The sequence below is a fragment of the Lotus japonicus genome, chromosome 1 (assembly GCF_012489685.1).
Source record: "Lotus japonicus ecotype B-129 chromosome 1, LjGifu_v1.2".
NCBI lineage: Eukaryota > Viridiplantae > Streptophyta > Magnoliopsida > Fabales > Fabaceae > Lotus > Lotus japonicus.
Genome location: NC_080041.1, coordinates 95,027,504 through 95,047,135, shown reverse-complemented (window position 1 = coordinate 95,047,135; position 19,632 = coordinate 95,027,504). Strand labels below are relative to the sequence as shown.

Below are 19,632 nucleotides of genomic sequence, written 5' to 3'. Positions count from 1 at the left end.
AAGAAGGTGAGTGAGAGAGGTTGAAGAAGAAGCTGAGCGTGAGAGAAGAGAGGAAGAAGAGAGGAGCGGCTAGGGTTAGAATGGAGAGTGAGTGAGGAAAAATAGATTATATAGTGGGTGACCGGCTGAGCCGGTCATCCCACCGGCTGGAGCCGGTTTTCTGCCCGTTTGGGCTTTTTTTTTTGAATTTTTTTAAATTGACCGGTTTTCTGACCGTTTTTTCATTTCTCAGCTTCTTTACCGACCGTTTTTTCAATTCTCAGCTTCTTTACCTTATATATAGTGCAGTAGACCATTTGAAACACCAACATTTACTCCCACAATTTCTCTCTTGTCCAAAAATTCTCAAATTTCTCAAAATGTCTAATCCTTATGAGCAATATTATCCACTACTCGACAATGAAACACCTCCTACAAGTGAAGGTTTGCAACCTTCGCCTATGTTTCCGCCACAAAACCAACCTCCGCAGATGATTCACCCGCAAAGCCAACCTATGATGGTGTTCCAACAACAAAACCAACATTCGCAGATGATTCGCCCGCAAAGCCAACCTATGCCGATGTTCCAACAACAAAACCCACATCCACAAATGTATCAACCACAAAGCCAACATCCGCAGATGTGTCACCCTCAAAACCAACCTCCTCACACCGGTGGTAATGTTCAAAATCCTTCGTATCAAATGTTTCCACAATCGTTCTACCATCAAAACCAACCTCAGGGTCAAATGGGACCATATCCACCACAAATGCCTTATCCAAACAATCCACAATATTGCATGTATCCACCACAATACCAAGCACCTCCTACTGGTAGCAGCAGTAGTTCAAAAGTCTCAAGTACACAATGTGAGGCTATGCCCGAGGAGCCTGAATTTTCTACTCAACGGGGTCTAGATGATATTGATCTTGAAGAATCCGGAAAGAAACGCACCAAATGGAGTGGTAAAGATAATATACTTCTTCTTCAGTCATGGCTTAACGTTTCTATCGATCGGGTCGTGGGAAATGAGCAAAAGTCAGATTTGTTCTGGAATAAGATTCGAGCCCAATATGAGGAGTACCGCGACGATGCCTCTCCTTCGAGGACATGGTTATCCCTGAAATCTCATTTTAATAAATTGAATGTTGATCTTCAAAAATTTGTCGGTTGCCACACTAAAGCCGTCAATCATTGGAAAAGTGGACACTCAGATAAGGACATCATGGCTACGGCGCATCAATTATATCATGTAGATACGGGTAAAGATTTCAAACATGAGAATGAATGGCGGTTGGTGAAGGATGAACCAAAGTGGAAGGGAACATTTATGACAACCAGTTCAACGAGGCAGAAGAAGTCAGGAGATGGGGTGTATGCAACATCGTCTGACCGGAGTGCATCAATCGAGGGCGACGAATATGAGGCCACACAACCAGCAACCCGCCCGTTGGGAAAAAAGAACCATAAAAGGAAGGCCAAAGTAGGAGACACAGCTTCAAGTGATCTCGATTATGTTCCTAACTCCGAGATGATAGCCATCGGGAAAGCTAAACTGAGATTCCTGGCGAGTTTTGAGAAGCTCAAGACTGAAGAACTGGAGGTGAGAAAGGAAAAAAACAAACTTCATAAGGCGCGGTTATTGAAGGAATACAAAGATATCCTTATGGAGGACACATCTGAAATGAACGAGGTGCAGTTAGCAACGCATCAGCGCCTAGTTGAATTCGCCATGAAAGAACTAGGAATGTCTTAATTCTTGTTGTTGTCTTTCGTAGCGTGTGCCAATGTTGTGATTTTAGCATTTCTACTTATTGATTATGCATTAGTGTTGTAATTTTAGCATTTCTACTTATGTGTATTGCATCAGTGTTGTAATTTTAGCATTTCTACTTATGTATTCTGCATTAATGTTGTAATTTCAGTATTCGAATTTTTCTTAATGTGTACTGCGTTTCTACTTATGTGTTCTATATAGTCGTTGGGGAATATAGCCGTTGGGGAATATAGCCGTTGGGGAATATAGCCGTTGTAGAATATAGCCGTTGGGGAATATAGTCGTTGGAGAATATAGCCGTTGTGGAATATAGCCGTTGGAGAATATAGCCGTTGTTGTTTCTCTTATTTATACATGTCATATTTCATTCATCTCAACATTCAAGAGTTGTTTTGTCCTCTCATATTGTCTTCCTCCTATCCAATTACACTGATAGTTTCTCATTGTGTCATAGAATGGATCCAAACAATATGGCCGACTTGGACATTTACGACGTTGTCATTGACGAACTTATCAATGACACGACTATAGAAGATATGATGCAGGAGGAGATGGAGTTTTATCAACGACGTGCCAACACCGTTAGGCCCAAGCGAACAAGAAAGGTGATAGAGAGAGATCGTGAAGCTGGGAACGAGCGGTTGTGGAATGACTACTTCTCCGAAAATCCTGTGTACACGGAAGAGCTTTTCCGACGAAGGTTTCGAATGCGAAAGCATGTGTTCCTCAGAATTGTAGGGGCCCTTGGGTCTCATGACCCGTACTTTTTAATGTCTGTCGATGCAGTTGGAAGACAAGGCCTGTCACCATTACAAAAGTGCATCGCCGCTATTCGTATGTTGGCGTACGGATCACCTGCTGACAGTGTTGACGAGTACGTTCGAATTGGTGAAAGTACTGCAATTGAGTGCTTAAAGAATTTTGTGGAAGGTGTGTGTGCAGTATTTGGTGAAACATACTTGAGGCGCCCGAACCAGGAAGACATTACCCGCTTACTTCAATGGGGCGAGTCTCGTGGATTTCCAGGTATGTTGGGTTCTATTGATTGTATGCATTGGGAATGGAAGAATTGTCCAGTTGCGTGGAAAGGTCAATTCACCCGAGGTGATCATGGAAAGCCCACAATCATGCTTGAAGCAGTGGCATCACAAGACTTGTGGATTTGGCATGCATTTTTTGGCATTGCAGGTTCTAACAATGACATTAATGTGCTAAATCAATCTCCGGTTTTTAATGAGGTTTTGAGTGGAAATGCTCCCATGGTGAACTTTAGCGTGAATGGAACAATGTATAACATGGGATACTATCTAGCAGACGGTATCTATCTCCCGTGGGCTACATTTGTGAAGACCATCCCAATGCTGCAAGGAGAAAAAAGGCAAAAATTTGCGAAAAGACAAGAAGGAGCAAGAAAGGACGTTGAACGTGCATTCGGCGTTCTCCAATCTCGGTTTGCAATAGTTCGTGGTCCATCACGCTTTTGGCATCCGAATGAGATGAAGTCAATAATGTATGCTTGCATCATATTGCACAACATGATTGTTGAAGATGAGCGCAACACGTACCGAGGTAATTTTGTTTATGATCAGGTCAATAATGACATATTGGATGCTGAAGTAGTAAGTGGTCCTATTCCCGCTTTTAGAAATATCTTGGAAAGAAGAGCACATCAAATTGATAGGTCAATTCATCACCAGCTTCAAGCAGACTTGGTGGAGCATATTTGGCAGCTTCCCGAAAACGAGAATAATGAAAATTAACCTTCAAGTGTTATTATGTATTTCATTTCAAATGTATTGTTGCTTATTTTTCATTGTCATGTATTTTCTTTCGTCTTTATTTCTATCATTCAATAAAATTGTTTTTGCTTGAAAAAACACAATGTACTTTTTTATTTTTGTTTCAAGTTAACATGCCGATATTTAAATTTAATTGTTTTAAATATTAAGTAAAATTAAATTTAAATTAAATTCGTATTAATTTTAATTAAATTATTTTTAAGTTGAAGTATTGATTTAGTATTAAATGTTAAATCTAAATTGAGTGAAAATAAATATTATTAATTTATGTTGTATGGTGGGACACGGGTGAGACCCTTCAAATAGTAATTTAAGAAACCATGAGTTGGAGCAAAATCTGCTTCAGTTTCTTAGGAGTTTCTTAAGTCTGATGTGGCAGTACGAGTCCACAGAAATAGTGCTGAATAGTGTGTTAAGAAACCAGATAAGAAATTGTGAGTTGGAGTTGCTTTTAGATTGCTCATTTTAAAAATTAAGTTCCACTTCTATACAAAAAGTTGGGAATTAGATTTCTCACCCAAAAATTTTGGTTTTTTAATTTCCGAATTATTTTGAGATTCTTCAAAATTTTAATTCTTGGTAGTGCAAAATATAATATAACACTTCATTTTTAAGTTGGAAAATAATTCTAGAACTCAATTTCCAAAATATTTGAGGAATTAAGTTCCCGAAGTGTTTTAAGTGAGGTAAGCCTTTTCTTTTTTATCTTTCTCATTGTCCCACTCCCATCTACTATTGTGAACAAATTGTTTTCCTTATTTTCTCCAATCCCTCCCTTGCGAAAGCATCTCACTTCGTATTCTCTCTCGCCGGTAAGAAACCCTTTTTTCTTTTTCAGGTGCTTTCCCTCCAATGGTCGATAGGATCAGCGCTTTACCGGACGAAATCATCTGCCACATTCTATCGTTTCTCCCGACGGAAAACGCCGTCGCCACCGCCGTCCTCTCAAAGAGATGGACCCATCTCTGGCGCTCAGTTTCCGCTCTCGACTTCTCCTCCGTCAGAATGTACGAACCCGATGACCACCGTTTCTTCTTCAGCGACATCGTCTACTCGGTTCTTCTCTTTCGCAACGCCGCTACCCCCATCAAAAAATTCAGCCTCGAACTTGATGATGATGTTGCTGTCGCTAATCTTGACATAGCCAATATTCACAAATGGGTCAATTTTGTCACGCAATGCAGAGTTGGAGGAATCGAGCATCTTCGTCTGCATTTCATGGATTTCATTCAGTTGCCCCAGTTGCCTATTAGCATTCTCAGTTGCAAAACTCTGGTTGTTCTCAAATTGTGTGGGTTGCATTTGATCAATGGTGTGTTTTCAACTGGACTTCCCTCACTCAAAATTCTTCATGTTAAAAAAGTTGAATTCACAAGTGATGGACTACTTAAGGAGTTTCTAGCTGGATGCCCAATTCTTGAGAATTTGAAAGCGCGTCGCATTTGGATCACCGGTGAGTCCTCCTTTTACCGCGGCGGAGAGCTTGCAGACTTAGGCTTACCCAAATTGATTAGAGCAGATATCGTTCGCAGTAGGCTTCCGATGCTGCAACCATTTTATAATGTGGCCTTCCTGCGCGTAGACATAGAAGAGGTTTGATTATGATGAATTGATGATGATTATTATGATTTATTGAATGAGAAAATGTGAATTTGGTTCCTTTATGTATTGTTTTCACACTTTTGAATTTCGCCTTGATTTCTCACAGACTGTCATTCTGAATTGTTTAGGTGCATTATGCTTTTCCTTACTTTCATAATTTGACCCACTTGGAGCTTGTCATTGAATTGTATAATTCGCTTGTGCTAGTAGAAATGCTCAAGCACTGCCCTAACCTTCAAAGTCTTGTTTTTGAGGTTTGCAAAGTTTGGTTTTGATGATTTCTGTTTTCTTTTCTTGATAAATCTCTAATGTTTTTTTTAATGTGTATTGTTAATCTACTTACGTGGACGGTAGAGATTGGACGAGGCCCAGAGATGTGACCCAGAAAATTGGATAGACCCAGAATTTGTTCCTGAATGTCTTTCATTTAACCTTAAAACTTGCACTCTTCGATTTTTTGAAGGCTTAAAAGCCGAGTTTCAGTTAGCAAGATATGTTTTGAAGAATGCAAGAGTTTTACAAAGCTTGACAATCTTTAACGAACGGACAATCAGCCGAAGACAGATTAGGAAAAAGTTATCCTCAGGCTTGAGGAGCCCTTCAACTTCAAGATGTCAACTTATAATTCACCCCATTTAGGCCATGTAAGTAGTAGTTCCTCTATATCCTGACAGTCTTTTGATCAATTTCTACATGAAACTGTGGTATTTGGTTGTTTGAAGTATGAACCTTGAAGGGCAAGAACATTGTCTTGGTGGACAAGTTAAGGAGAAATGATTCACATGATTGAGCACGCCAGCCAGTTTTATTTCCCCCTTGCTTTTGGCTTTAATTAGATTAATGTTTATCCATTTTCTAGCAGTTGTACGTAAAATTCTGATTTTATGCTTATCCACTGGGGTAGAAGGGTAAAAATTGTAAATTATTGTTTTTCAGATGCTGTCTTTGATCAATGACACAGAAACTTGGATTAAAGATTAAGCAAGTAGCTGTTACTCAAAAGGTTTTTTTTGTTGTTTGCTTTTTTATGATATTAGTGTTTTGATTTTTTAATTAAAGAGGACTTGGATTTAAATGGCCTTTGCAAAGATTTGGTTGGTTTCGATACTGTGAACTGGGTTCAAACCTGTTTTAATTTCATTTTTTAGAACTTGTTCAGCCTCAAAACGGGTTTGTAAAACCAGTATCAGAACTGGTTCTTTGAGTTCAAAAACATGTTTACCTGATATTAAGTTGAAGAACTGGTATTATGAATGTCCTACAACCTTTAGAACTAGTTAAGCTACCCGTTTATAATCACCACCAGTTTGCTTGCATATTAAATAATAAGAATTTGAATCCATGTCTTAATTAATCAACTTAAATGACATCAGTAAAAATGGTTTGTTTTCATTAGCTTGTAGGAAGAGAGTGTCTAAAATGGTTCCCCTGATCTTTGTGAAAGAGTCAGCATATGAAAATTCGCACTAAGGTATTGGAATTTTAATTTTTGGTCACGGACTTGTGTAGAAATAAGGTTGTGGTCTTGTGGATGATGCCATAAAGACACTCACTTGTATGATAAAAGATAGTCATAGTTTGAATGGGAAGCTATGGTTTTTCGGGGAGATATGAGGAAACTAGGATTTTTCCAGTCATCATGGATTCTACGGATATGATTAGGTTCTTGGTGAAGGAAGGGAGGGGTATGGATGCTTTGTATGTTCTGAACCGGATGAAAGAAGATGGAATAAAGCCTAGCATTGTTTGTTATATTATTGTTTTGAGTGTGATTGTTGCATAAGGGGGTTATGTGAAGTTAGATGAATTATTTTATGAAATTCTTGAATTGGAACATCTTCATGATGTTTACACATAAAATGTGCATTTAAATGGTTTTTGCAAGAAGAACAAAGTAGATGAAGTTAGGATGCAATCTGATTGTGGTTACTTAGAATACTTTATTTGGCAATTGTGCTCTACCATACTTCTTGCATAATCTATAATCTATTGCAATAATGAGCCATCTCCTTTTTCAACCAAGTCTTGTTCGACATAATAAATGCAATCCTGCTCTCTGTTGTTTGATGCGTCAGCAGGATAGGATAAAACAATTCTGACCCTTATTCTATTCATCATGTGTAAAAGACTAAGGGCCCGTTTGGTGGTCAGGATATGATAGGACATGATAGGATAATAATCATATCATGTTGTTATCCGTTGTTTGGTGTGTCAGCAGGATATGATAACACTATCCTGTCCTCTATCCTATCATGCTCATCATGTGTAATTTATAATTACAGGATAAGATACAAGTTATATATTTTCTTTCAGTATCCAAACTCCAAATTAATTTATTTTAATATTATATAATTTATAATTTATAATCATTTAATTAATAAATATAAAAATATTAATTTAACTAAAATAAAAAATTGTTATTCATAAATAGTAAAATAGACTACTCACTTACAAATATTGATTTATTAATAGTAATAGACTATTTTAATATTTTCATCTTCTATTATTAAAAATTATTTATCTGCTTATATAATAATTTAAATATAAATTACTTTTGAAATAATAATATTTTTAATTTAGTTAATTTTTATTGTTTATCATGTGTCACAATTAAGTGAAAACCAATTGGTTACAAATATTACCTTTTTAATAATAATAGAATAATTTTCTATTTTTATCTCCTATTATTTAACATTATTTATCCACTTATATAATAATTTATAATTTAAATATAAAGTACTTTTGAAATAATTATATTCTTAATTTAGTTAACTTTTATTGTTAATTATCACGTGTCACAACTAAGTGAAAGTAATTGATTAATTGCATAATTTTATTTAAAATATAGATTATCTTCAAAACAATAAAATAGGCTAATTAATAAAATTTAAATTTATTTTAGTTATTTTAAAATATAAACTCATTCATGAAAATGTATAAAAAATTAAATTTAATAGAATGATTAATTTTTAAATGTATTTTTTATTCAAATATAAATCTGATACATTTTTCCTTATCATATCCTGTCTTTATCATGTGCACCTCAAACACATGATATGATAAGTGTCTATCCTGGTCTTATCTTATCCTGTTGCTATCATGTTCACATATCATATCCTATCATATCCTATCCTGACCACCAAACGGGCCCTAAAAGTTATCATGAGGGGGAGCTAAGCTAGAATTATCCTGACAGGACAGGATAACAGTTTTCGATTCCTTTTTTGGACCCTAACTCTAAATTCAATATTTATATTTTATATAATTTAAAATAATAATAATTAAATAATATAAAAATATTATTAATCTTAGTAATATACTAATTTTATTATTTATTAATTACTAGTTGTTATTGTTAAGTTAAAATTATTTAGTTATTAAATGAACTAATTTATTAATGGGAAAATGTTGAATTTACTCATATAAAACAATTAAATTATCATTATCATTTAATGCTACTTAGTTAACATTATTTTTTATTAATATTATAATAAAAATAAATAAAACTATTATTCACTTGCAATGAAATAAATTACTCACTTGTAAATATTGATTTATTAGTAGTCAATATAGACTTATTTAATATTATTAATTTCTCTTATTTAAAATTATTTCTCTACTTATATAATAATTAATAGTTATTTTTGTTACAAGATGAAGAGTATAATAATTTATAGTTTAAGTATAAAGTAATTTTGAAAAAATAACAATTTTAATAATATATTTTAAATTTATCATTTGCCACTACTAGGTTAAAACCAATTTGTTAAATGTATAGTTTTTACATTTAATTAAAATAGGCTCCCTTCGGAAAAAATTAAAATGGACTAGTTAATAAAATTTTAGTTGATTTTAAAACATAATCATTTATAAAAATATGAAGAAAAAAAAAAACAGATTTTGATAGATTAGTCATTTCCCAACGTCGTTGTCGTCATCGCTATCGCCACTACCATCACTGCCACCACCACTCACCACTGCTACCACCACAAATCGCATCCACCACCTCAATCGCCATTGGCATGGCTGCTACCACTACATACCGCCATGACCTAGCACCACAACCACCTCCCCCCGCCTCCGTCATCACGGCCACTACTGCCATCACTGCCACCACCATCACTTCCAACATCGCTACCACCTCTACGGCCACTACCACCACCCTCCATCATCGTCGCCGCCATTATCGCAGCCACCTTGGCTACCACCGCCATCTTTACCACCCACTAACATTATCTTCATTTTATAATATAACCATTATTTAATATTTCACAAAAAATAAGTTTATATTAATTTAAACGAAATGATAAATTATGTATTAAAATTTTATCAGACCTAATACTATACATGATTACAAACGGGACTTTTTATGTTAAACTAGTTTCAACATAAAAAGAGTTAGATTGCCCTAATATCGTTACCGCTCTCAAATGCAGAAAATTTCGGGAATTAGATTTCCCACCCCCGGTTTTAGAATTCCCACCCCATTTAAAAGTGGGGAAAAACCAATATTGCCCCTCCGTGTTTTAGTCCGAATGTTATACATTCGGACTCCTCCGAATGTTCAAATGTCGGACTCAGTTAATAATAGAACAAAACTATCAATTCAGATTCACATTTGTAACGGGACAGAACATCAACTCTCGGAGGTCTCAAGAGAAGCGACCCAGAGGCACCCAAATCGACCCACACATCACGACCAAAAGCGACCAAGAATCATCTGTGTTTCAAAACCGACCACACTGAGGTAATTTGTTGGAATCCACGACCAAGAATCATTTGTATTTTGAATCATGTGTATTTTGATGAGTTGGTGTTGTGATTTCAAATTTAGGGTTTCAAATTTAGGTATTTCAGATTAGGTTAGGTTTCGAATCCCTTTTTATGAGTTGATTTGGTGAAATTTCATTCCTATTGTGATTTCTGGGGTATTTGGGGTTCTGAGGTGCGAATTTGGGGATATTCGTACTCCGAATCTTGAAGATTCGGAATGGTTCAGGACTTCAAGATTCGGACTGGTTCAGGACTTCAAGATTCGGACTTGAGAGATTCAGTACTGTCTCTTCTATTGCTTCTGTTATTGTTTTTCATGATAAGATGAATGGGGTGAAGATAATTTCCATGCTTTTGGCTATCTTAGGGTAGTGGTTAAGGACATAACCAACTTGAGATTTCACATTTGAATTTCATAACATTATTTGAATTGTATTGAAATTTCATAACATTAGTTTACTGTGTATACTTGTGGATTGCTTCAACTAGTTAGTTACTCATTACATAGCTATTAATCTGTTTTCCTTATTTTTTATGATAGATTATGGCGAGGACAAAGTAAACTAAGAGGGTATCGTCTGAAGAGTTGGCCGATCGTCGTGCCTATCTCCACGCTTCTCATAGGCGAGGTGATCATGATACAGATGTGTCGACTTCTCGGAAGGGGGCTAGGAAGGGGCTAGGAAGGGGGCTCCGAAGGCGACCACTGAGGTTCCTGCCCCTGCTACTGAGGTTCCTGCTACTCAAGTTCCTGCTACTGAGGTTCCTGCTACTCAGGTTCCTGCTACTGAGGTTCCTGCTCTCTCGACGCCTGAGGTTACTGCTACTGAGGTTTCTCCTCAGTCGACGCCTGAGGTTACTGCCCACGATACTGTTGAGCCTTCCACCTCTTCACTTGATATTGATGCAGTTGAGGAGCCGGAGTCGGAGTCGGGGTCTGAGTCTGAGATTGAGGGTGAGGATGTAGAGGTAGAGGATCCGAATATGCCGCCGCTCCAGAGAGATCCACCGTTTCCTGGTGGGCCGGTTGAGTTGTCACTTCTGCAGCATTACCCGGATCACATAGCGCCTTGGACGTGGCATACCCTACTAGGCACCACTAACCCTCGTTATTCTGAGCGAGGTGATTTGAGGCTTGCCACTGCTGGTACGAAGCTCGGGCTGATGACGTGTGAGGGGGACAATTACAGGGAGGTCCGCTTGATTGTGGAGAGGAGCGGACTGTATCCACTGGTCAGGTGCAGCTATGTAGAGACGGATCCAGGGCTTATATCGGCCCTTGTGGAGAGGTGGCACGAGGAGACTAGTAGTTTCCACATGCCATTTGGGGAGATGACTGTCACCCTTGACGACGTCTCCGCTCTTCTTCACATCCCGGTTGGTGGGAGATTCTACACTCCAGGAGTGGCCTCGAGATATGATGTGGCAGAGACCTGCGCTTTGCTGTTAGGGGGGATGCAGATTTGTACATGGCTGAGTTTGATAGGCTTAGGGGTCCGACTATGAGGTTCAGCTTCTTGCGAGACCTTTACCCGAAAGCTGTTGCAGGTTTGTTTCATTCATTATCTGAACTTTTTCCAACTATTATTTATATTTACTTAATCATAATTGGTATTACATTGTAATGTAGAGGGGCGGTACGAGCATGCAGCCAGGATGTACCTGATGCATCTTGTTGGCGCGACATTGTTCGCCGACAAGAGTGGGGGGCACTCATTCTCCGCCCGTTGGATCGGCATGCTACAGGATCTTGAGCGGGTGTCGGAGTTCGCGTGGGGCGCCATGGCCCTTGCCACGTTGTACGACCAGCTGGGACAGTCTTCTCGCAGCGGGGTCAAACAGATGGGCGGTTACACTTCCCTGTTGATGGCCTGGGTCTTTGAGCACTTTCCAGACAGGCTCGTTCGCCGGTATGCGAACCCGGCTTACACAGAGGACCAGCCCAGAGCTCGTAGGTGGACAGAGTCAAGGTCGGGGCATGCTAGGCTTGACGAGAGGCGAGTACTACTTGATGAGTTGACGGCCGACGACGTCACTTGGACTCCATATGAGGCCCACAGGGAATGGCGACAGCGGGATGAGAGGGCTTTGTTCTCAGGCTACATTCGGTGTCCCTATCCCCCTGCTGTGCGACTTCATCTTCCGGAGCGGGTCATGCGACAGTTTGGGTATATACAGACGATCCCGCGCCACCCTAGTGAGATGGATAGATCTCCCGCAGCTGAGGCTGTTGATGCGGCATTCGCAGCTTATGTGCAGTACTTGTTCCCTGCGGGCGACCCTGCTACAGAGGAGGGACAGGCTGTGGACGGTTATATGGATTGGTACGCTAGAGTGTCTCATTGTTTCATCATACCGGATGAGAGGAGGGTTGATCTCAGTGCCGTGGTAAATTTTAAATTTTATTTCTATTTTCTTTATGCACTTGTGGTTTTCTGTATGTGATTTTACTAACAGCGTTTTTTTTATTATTTACTTTCAGGCTGCTTTGCGTAGGGCTTTAGAAGTCCTTGAGTTGTCACTTGAGGTGGATGATGCTTTGCTGCCAGGCACACAGGCCCGCGCTTTAACGGAGAGAGCACTTCGCATCCTCCAGGACTTGGCTGGGACACAGGGCATTGCTTACGCTGCTGGGAGAGGAGGTCTGGGAGCAGGTGGCCGAGCAGGTGGCCGAGCAGGTGGCCGAGCAGGTGGCCGGGAGGGCGGCAGGGCAGGAGCCAGGGGAGGCCGTAGGGGTAGGGGAGGTCGTCGGGGTAGGGGACAGTAAGGGACATTAGTTGTATGATCATTTGTTGACATTACTATTACGATATTAGGGGACTATGTATTTTGCACTACTATTTCGGATTAGTATGAGGTTTATGTTCACTTTAACGTATATATTTTTTTTTATTTTTCACTTTTACCCTAAACCCTAATAATTTGTGAGCTTTATGTTCACTTTAACATTTTTTTTTCTTTTTCACTTTTATAATCAACCCTAATAATTTTTAAAATCTATTACTTTTATAATCAACCCTAATAATCAACCCTTGTAATGGAAGCCAAAACCTGGCACTCAACAACCCAAACCCTTGTAATGAAGTTTAATCTTTAAGATATAATCCGAAACTTCAACCTTCGGATCAGTATGAAACTTCATCCTTCGGATTAGTATGAAACTTCAACTTCCGGACACCTCTGACAGATTCTACCACCTTTTTCAGCACCATTACTCCATAGCTTCACCTACCTCACCACCATTATGGCCTGCATAAACTCCTCAACCACCAAACCACCCCCCATTACACTTCACTTCTGATCACCCTCACTCCCTCACTTCCTCTTTTTTTACTACCCCTCAACCCCCCACCACCATCATTGCACCACCAACAACAACCTTCATCAACCAGCACCAACAACCTTCATCAACCAGCACCACCTTGGTATGTATCATTGCATCCATTATAATATACATATATACGTTTGTTTATATTTTCTACTATTTAAATTTCTCTTCATTTTTTGCCACCACCATCACTTCAACTTTTCTGCCTCGACATAAATCCGAATGTTCAAGTCTCGGATTAGTACGAATGTTCAAGTCTTGGATTAGTACGAATGTTCATTATACGGACTGTTAACCAGTGGCAGATTGGTTTATGCAGGCAGTATGACGAGCACATTTTTCTATGATGATGAAATGCTGCTTCTAAAACAAGATAATGATGTCAGTGAAGGAATGTTGCTTCAACAACAAGATAATGTTCAGCCTATAAGTGTGGATACCACTCATTTATGGTCGACCGATCAGGTATTCATTGCGTATACCATAATGACATTATTGTTTAGTGATGCTTGAATTGATTACTAATTTTAAAATGATATGTTACCACTGTACAGATATTTGAGACTGTTGATGACCTTAAACAATGGGCTAAGAATGTTGGGAAGGACAATGGATATGCGATTGTGACTGGAAGGTCTGATTATTCCAGAAAAGGTGGAAATATGTATATTGTTCTGCGGTGCTCGAAGCATGGTGTGTATATCCCGTACAAGGACCCTAAGTCTTTCAAGTACAACTCCACCGGATCACAAAAATGTAATTGTCCTTTTAAACTTAAAGGACGACCTACGGAGGGTGATAGAAATTGGTGGCTGAAAGTGTTGGAAGGGGTACACAACCATGAACCAGCTAGATCTTTGGTTGGCCATTCCTATGCTGGTCGACTAACAGAAGAAGAGAAGGTTCAAGTCGACAACATGAATAACAATTGGGTCCCACCGAGACACATGTTGGCCACTTTGAAGGAAAATAATCCGGGTAACTTGTCTACCATCACTCAAGTGTATAATCGCATCAAAAAAGTTAAAGAACTAGACCGCGGGCCACTTACAGAGATGCAATATTTGCCGAAGAAGTTGGCAGAAGCCAACTATGTTCACTTTGAAAGACATGAAGAAGATTCGGGTGTCATTATGGAACTTTTCTGGGCTCATCCTAATGCTATTAAACTCTTCAACACATTCCCTCACGTGGTAATCATGGATTGCACATACAAGACAAACAAATTTCAAATTCCATTGCTTGAAATGGTTGGCCTCACTTCTACTGGTCTGACTTACTCCATTGCATTTTGCTACATGACTCGTGAGCGCACACCTGACTATGTTTGGGCCTTGGAGTGCATGAAATCTCTACTTGCTGACCCTGCCCGATTACCTGGAGTGATTGTGACTGATAGGGAATTGGCTTTACTCAGTGCTGTTCGGAATATTTTTCCTGAGGCTACCCATTTACTATGCCTATTTCACATAAACAAGAATGTTGAGGCAAAGTGCAAATTGTGGGTTGACACAACGGATTTTAAAGCCTTAGTGATGCAAAAGTGGAATGAAGTGGTATATGCGGAAACAGCTACACAATTTGAGGAGGAATGGAGCGACATGTGTGATATGTGTAAGGATCATCCAAGGTTCACATCGTACATTTATGACACTTGGTTGGTTCACAAGGAGAAATTTGTGAAGGCATGGACAAACAGAGTGAAGCATTTTGGAACGACAACAAGTAATAGGTACTACGCACATGCAATCTTGATAGACTTGCTTCATTTGATAGAATTGATTCATTTGTTAGGCTTGTTTCATTTTTTGTATGCATTTGATAGACTTGTTTCATTTGATAGAATTGATTCATTTGATATGCTTGTTTCATTTTTTGTATGCATTTGATAGGCTTGATAGACTAGCTTCATGTTTGTATGCAGGGCTGAAAGTGCACATGCAAGCTTGAAGAAGATGCTTAGGAACGGCAAGGGTAACCTGTGCGATTCATGGGAAGCAATTGATAGGTTGACCATTGTACGCCACAATGCAATACAAGCATCGTTTGAGCGCAGTATTAACATTGTAGAGCACCGTTTCAAGTCTCCAATGTATAAGAATATGAGAGGATTCGTTGCTAAACATGCACTTCACCTAATGTATGATGAACAAAACAGGTTTTGGGGTCATGGTGAGAAATGCGGTTGCGTGATGAAAGTCACTCATGGACTACCTTGCGCTTGTGCACTTCAGAGTATGGCCTCAATTCCGTATGCAGCAATTGATCCATTCTGGAAGATACTTTCTTGGGAACAAGTGCCTGTTGTGGAGAGTCAAACCTCAAACAGTGGATGCATGCCGCTAGAGATTGAGGCTTTGTGGGCTCATTTCAATACCTTGGATGATGCGGGCCAAAGTATGCTGAGAAGGAAACTTAAAGAGCTTTATTGTCCTCAAATCAGTTCATTGTGTCCTCCTGAAGTGAAGATAAAGCACAATCAATCGTCCAAGGAGAGGAAAACCAAACCTCCCAGAGGTCAATCAATAGGATCCACCCAGCGTGACCTTTCACATTGGGAACTTGTTGACAATCAGACCAAAGAACAAGAAGCGAAAGCTAGCAAGAGGAAACCTAGGCTCACCAAAACTCCTAAAACAACTCCAACATCGCAAGCTCCTAAGTCAAAGAACAAGAAGGCTATGACGGCCACCGGCTCCAAAATCTACTTACCGGAGTTGCCATCTTTTTTATGGCCATATATACATGAAGTGATAGATGTTGTCGGGGATGGTAATTGTGGATACAGAGCCGTCGCTGCATTGCTGGACCTTCAGAACGGTCAGGACGGTTGGCCTCGGGTTAGGGAAGAGCTGATTGTAGAACTCACACTCTATGAGAAACACTATACACGCATGTGGGGTTATGATGTGGTACAAGCCATGCACAATCGTCTCACTCTCCCTCCTGATGGTAGGGCCACTAAAGCCAAATGGATGCATCTACCGGAGATGGGGTACCTTATTGCTAACCGGTTTCGGGTGGTTTTCATCTCCATCTCGTTAAAATCTAGTTACACTTACCTTCCGATGAGAGGAGGCGCCCCACCGTTAGAACATCCTGTCATAGCTATTGGTCATGTGACCAATCACTTTGTACAGGTATATCCTCAATTAAATACATATCTTCTTTTTTATTAATACACTCTCTTGTCACGTTAAACAATTTATATTGAAATATATCTAATTTTACTATTATACTCTTAAATGTAGCTGAAGTTGGTGTCTGGACATCCTATGCCGCCAATTGCTCCCCAATGGGAATACAACGTTGAAGAACCCGAGTCCGAATGGTGTAAACCGTATAAAGAGCGTTTGGATAGATTTATGGCTGAACACACTGTTTGGATTGGTCCTCGTGTTATTACAAACTTTGATTTAACAGACATAACAGAAGATTGATAATATGATTCATGTTTGTAATGTTGTAACCATGTCTGTAACCATATTATTAGCAATAATATTTTCCTACATGTATTAAGACAATGCTCCAGTAACAAGGTCTGTTTGTCCAATATTATTGTCACTGCATTTTCACGTTTCTGTCTGTGACAGTATCTGGTTTGAAAGGTACGAATCTTGAAGTTTCATATTAATCCGGGTTTTCAACTCTCGGACGTCTTAAAAAGGGGGGTGGTAAATTTAATTATGAATTAGTCCGGAACTTATAGTCCTGGATTGATCCGAAACTTAAAGTCCTGGATTGATCCGAAACTTATAGTCCTGGATCACCCTTACCAAGCAGCAGTATGCCTACACAACCAACTCTGACCACCATCAATTACAATCTCAACCACCATCACTGCCTACACAACCAACTCTGACCACCATTAATCTTCACCACCAACCCCACCACCAACCCCATTACTCATTCATCCTACACCATAAATCCCTTTACTTCCTATATTAGTCCCATATGCACCAAAGGCATCCTACACCATTACATTACTTCCCTTCTTCCCTTGTTGCAGGAAATAACCAGAAGAAATGGAACAAGATCCACCATCAACCTTCATCCGCCCTTGCAAACTCCAAGACAACCTTGCCTCCAGCTCTCGTCCTCTCATTCCCGGCCCAGCTGGCGCCGTCCAGGCCGCCATGATTCACCGCAGATCCACCGACGACAAACCAAACATTTCAACCCAACAATTCGTTAGGCAAGTCCTCCAAGACGGCCACGACACCGATCCCGATTTCCAATCCAATGCTTGGCTTTCAGCCCTGCAATTAAACGGATCTGCCACTCCTCTGGGCGCAATCACTCACCATCATGAAAGAGTAGATCACGTCATCGGTGTTATCAAATCCTGCAATCCCAATGGGTTTGGAGATGCAACAGTTACACTCAAGGTATTTCCTTATTCCTCCTTATATTTTAGTGAAATGTTATATTCATGTTTCTCTCATGACATCTGAGATTGAGATTCAGGACCCTACGGGCACTGTTGGCGCTAGTATCCATCACAAGGTCTTCACTGAAAGCGTATTTGCGAAAGACATAACTGTTGGATCTGTTCTGCTTCTCCAAAAGGTTAATCTATAGGCAACTTTAACATTTTAAGCTTCTTTGGACAACTTGGACATCACATCGTTTCTTCACTTTGCTTTCAGGTCGCTGTGTTCTCTCCTAGAAAGTCTAATTGTTATCTGAATATAACCTTGTCCAATGTAGTCAAGGTATGATAATCTTCTTCCACATCTAAAATAAAGCATTTGAATCTTTTCCACATCTACAACAAAGCATTTGAATCTGTTTTCATTATACAGGTATTTCCAAAGGACAGTCCACCTCCACCTGGAAGCTTCACAAACATAACAGAAGATTAATATTAGTTCTTTACTAATTCTATATTAAGGACTATTTGTGTAACTTTTGAAATGCTGAACTTAGATTATGTATTGTTATTTTGCTTTACTTTTCCAATGCTTAACTTGGATTATGTATTGTAATTTTGTTTAAATTGGATTATGTAACTTTTCAATTTAAAGTCATGTTATATTTGCTGCAATTGGACTAAAGTCATGTTATTTTAACTGTAATTAAAGAATCCGAACGTTTAACTCTCGGACTAGTCCAGGTGGCAATTCTAAACTAGGGGGTGGGAAATCTAATTCCCAAAATTTCCATGGCTGATAGGATCAGCGCTTTACCAGACGAACTTGTCACCCCTGGGTTTAGAATTGCCACCCTTGGGTTTAGAATTGCCACCCTAGTCTTTTTAAAAAAATGCCGGGAATACCCTCCGGGACTTAAACCTCCATACCAGTCCAGAGGTTGATGTTCTGGACTAGTCCGAGAGTTAAACCTTCGGATTCTTTAATTACAGTTAAAATAACATGACTTTAGTCCAATTGCAGCAAATATAACATGACTTTAAAATTGAAAAGTTACATAATCCAATTTAAACAAAATTACAATACAATAATCCAAGTTAAGCATTAGAAAAGTAAAGCAAAATAACAATACGAAATCTAAGTTCAGCATTTCAAAAGTTACACAAATAGTCCTTAATATAGATTAGTAAAGAACTAATATTAATCTTCTGTTATGTTTGTGAAGCTTCCAGGTGGAGGTGCACTGTCCTTTGAAAATACCTGTATAATGAAAACAGATTCAAATGCTTTGTTGTAGATGTGGAAAAGATTCAAATGCTTTATTTTAGATGTGGAAGAAGATTATCATACCTTGACTACATTGGACAAGGTTATATTCAGATAACAATTAGACTTTCTAGGAGAGAACACAGCGACCTGAAAGCAAAGTGAAGAAACGATGTGATGTCCAAGTTGTCCAAAGAAGCTTAAAATGTTAAAGTTGCCTATAGATTAACCTTTTGGAGAAGCAGAACAGATCCAACAGTTATGTCTTTCGCAAATACGCTTTCAGTGAAGACCTTGTGATGGATACTAGCGCCAACAGTGCCCGTAGGGTCCTGAATCTCAATCTCAGATGTCATGAGAGAAACATGAATCATTTCACTGAAATATAAGGAGGAATAAGGAAATACCTTGAGTGTAACTGTTGCATCTCCAAACCCATTGGGATTGCAGGATTTGATAACACCGATGACGTGATCTACTCTTTCATGATGGTGAGTGATTGCATCCAGAGGAGTGGCAGATCCGTTTAATTGCAGGGCTGAAAGCCAAGCATTGGATTGGAAATCGGGATCGGTGTCGTGGCCGTCTTGGAGGACTTGCCTAACGAATTGTTGGGTTGAAATGTTTGGTTTGTCGTCGGTGGATCTGCGGTGAATCATGGCGGCCTGGACGGCGCCAGCTGGGCCGGGAATGAGAGGACGAGAGCTGGAGGCAAGGTTGTCTTGGCGTTTGCA

General features: G+C 39.3%; 6 protein-coding genes across 9 annotated transcripts; 5 read left to right on the top strand and 1 right to left on the bottom strand.

Moving 5' to 3' along the window:
- The first annotated feature begins 2,083 nt into the window (after positions 1-2,083).
- LOC130728027 (uncharacterized) lies at positions 2,084-3,619 on the top strand. Its single transcript, XM_057579356.1, has one exon. The coding sequence runs from the start codon at positions 2,213-2,215 to the stop codon at positions 3,515-3,517; it is 1,305 nt and encodes a 434-aa protein (XP_057435339.1). The 5' UTR covers positions 2,084-2,212; the 3' UTR covers positions 3,518-3,619.
- Positions 3,620-4,283: 664 nt separating this feature from the next.
- Positions 4,284-6,951, top strand: LOC130728028 (putative FBD-associated F-box protein At5g53635). Of its 3 annotated transcripts, XM_057579359.1 has the most exons (4): positions 4,284-5,149; positions 5,287-5,412; positions 5,513-5,802; positions 6,095-6,951. In XM_057579359.1, exons 1-3 carry the CDS (start codon positions 4,409-4,411, stop codon positions 5,795-5,797), a joined length of 1,152 nt encoding a protein of 383 aa, XP_057435342.1. In that variant the 5' UTR covers positions 4,284-4,408; the 3' UTR covers positions 5,798-5,802; positions 6,095-6,951. The 3 variants fall into 3 exon arrangements, with proteins under 3 accessions (XP_057435342.1, XP_057435341.1, XP_057435343.1); XM_057579358.1 differs by having other exon boundaries at positions 5,513-6,937; XM_057579360.1 differs by having other exon boundaries at positions 5,287-6,944.
- Positions 6,952-11,341: 4,390 nt separating this feature from the next.
- On the top strand, positions 11,342-13,209 carry LOC130728025 (protein MAIN-LIKE 1-like). The gene is made up of 3 exons (XM_057579354.1): positions 11,342-11,479; positions 11,562-12,319; positions 12,414-13,209. The coding sequence occupies exons 1-3, from the start codon at positions 11,401-11,403 to the stop codon at positions 12,696-12,698; spliced, it is 1,122 nt and encodes a 373-aa protein (XP_057435337.1). The 5' UTR covers positions 11,342-11,400; the 3' UTR covers positions 12,699-13,209.
- A 374-nt stretch (positions 13,210-13,583) lies between these two features.
- On the top strand, positions 13,584-16,699 carry LOC130713043 (uncharacterized). The gene is made up of 4 exons (XM_057562849.1): positions 13,584-13,724; positions 13,814-14,991; positions 15,184-16,399; positions 16,511-16,699. Exons 1-4 carry the CDS (start codon positions 13,584-13,586, stop codon positions 16,697-16,699), a joined length of 2,724 nt encoding a protein of 907 aa, XP_057418832.1.
- Positions 16,700-17,197: 498 nt separating this feature from the next.
- On the top strand, positions 17,198-18,064 carry LOC130732264 (uncharacterized). Its single transcript, XM_057584351.1, has 3 exons — positions 17,198-17,647; positions 17,727-17,828; positions 17,909-18,064. The coding sequence occupies exons 1-3, from the start codon at positions 17,285-17,287 to the stop codon at positions 17,978-17,980; spliced, it is 537 nt and encodes a 178-aa protein (XP_057440334.1). The 5' UTR covers positions 17,198-17,284; the 3' UTR covers positions 17,981-18,064.
- Positions 18,065-18,502: 438 nt separating this feature from the next.
- Positions 18,503-19,432, bottom strand: LOC130728023 (uncharacterized). 2 transcript variants are annotated; one of them, XR_009015519.1, is made up of 4 exons: positions 19,306-19,432; positions 19,129-19,230; positions 18,983-19,048; positions 18,503-18,892 (listed from the first exon to the last, which is right to left on the bottom strand). XR_009015519.1 is itself a non-coding variant. In XM_057579353.1 (3 exons), the coding sequence occupies exons 1-3, from the start codon at positions 19,252-19,254 to the stop codon at positions 18,833-18,835; spliced, it is 252 nt and encodes an 83-aa protein (XP_057435336.1). In that variant the 5' UTR covers positions 19,255-19,262; the 3' UTR covers positions 18,503-18,832. The 2 variants fall into 2 exon arrangements, 1 of the variants encoding a protein (XP_057435336.1); XM_057579353.1 differs by lacking the exon at positions 19,306-19,432 and having other exon boundaries at positions 19,129-19,262.
- Positions 19,433-19,632: the final 200 nt, after the last annotated feature.

Excerpts from the sequence above, each read along its gene's own strand:
- LOC130713043 (XM_057562849.1), top strand. The coding sequence starts at position 13,584 with ATGACGAGCACATTTTTCTATGATGATGAAATGCTGCTTCTAAAACAA. Across the intron at positions 13,725-13,813 it reads ATTTATGGTCGACCGATCAG|ATATTTGAGACTGTTGATGA; the intron begins GTATTCATTGCG and ends ACCACTGTACAG. Across the intron at positions 14,992-15,183 it reads GGAACGACAACAAGTAATAG|GGCTGAAAGTGCACATGCAA; the intron begins GTACTACGCACA and ends GTTTGTATGCAG.
- LOC130728023 (XM_057579353.1), bottom strand. The coding sequence starts at position 19,254 with ATGACATCTGAGATTGAGATTCAGGACCCTACGGGCACTGTTGGCGCT. Across the intron at positions 19,049-19,128 it reads CTGTTCTGCTTCTCCAAAAG|GTCGCTGTGTTCTCTCCTAG; the intron begins GTTAATCTATAG and ends CTTTGCTTTCAG. Across the intron at positions 18,893-18,982 it reads CCTTGTCCAATGTAGTCAAG|GTATTTTCAAAGGACAGTGC; the intron begins GTATGATAATCT and ends TTCATTATACAG.
- LOC130732264 (XM_057584351.1), top strand. The coding sequence starts at position 17,285 with ATGGAACAAGATCCACCATCAACCTTCATCCGCCCTTGCAAACTCCAA. Across the intron at positions 17,648-17,726 it reads ATGCAACAGTTACACTCAAG|GACCCTACGGGCACTGTTGG; the intron begins GTATTTCCTTAT and ends ATTGAGATTCAG. Across the intron at positions 17,829-17,908 it reads CTGTTCTGCTTCTCCAAAAG|GTCGCTGTGTTCTCTCCTAG; the intron begins GTTAATCTATAG and ends CTTTGCTTTCAG.
- LOC130728027 (XM_057579356.1), top strand. The coding sequence starts at position 2,213 with ATGGATCCAAACAATATGGCCGACTTGGACATTTACGACGTTGTCATT.
- LOC130728028 (XM_057579359.1), top strand. The coding sequence starts at position 4,409 with ATGGTCGATAGGATCAGCGCTTTACCGGACGAAATCATCTGCCACATT. Across the intron at positions 5,150-5,286 it reads TGCGCGTAGACATAGAAGAG|GTGCATTATGCTTTTCCTTA; the intron begins GTTTGATTATGA and ends TGAATTGTTTAG. Across the intron at positions 5,413-5,512 it reads TTCAAAGTCTTGTTTTTGAG|AGATTGGACGAGGCCCAGAG; the intron begins GTTTGCAAAGTT and ends CGTGGACGGTAG.
- LOC130728025 (XM_057579354.1), top strand. The coding sequence starts at position 11,401 with ATGGCTGAGTTTGATAGGCTTAGGGGTCCGACTATGAGGTTCAGCTTC. Across the intron at positions 11,480-11,561 it reads TTACCCGAAAGCTGTTGCAG|AGGGGCGGTACGAGCATGCA; the intron begins GTTTGTTTCATT and ends ATTGTAATGTAG. Across the intron at positions 12,320-12,413 it reads GGGTTGATCTCAGTGCCGTG|GCTGCTTTGCGTAGGGCTTT; the intron begins GTAAATTTTAAA and ends ATTTACTTTCAG.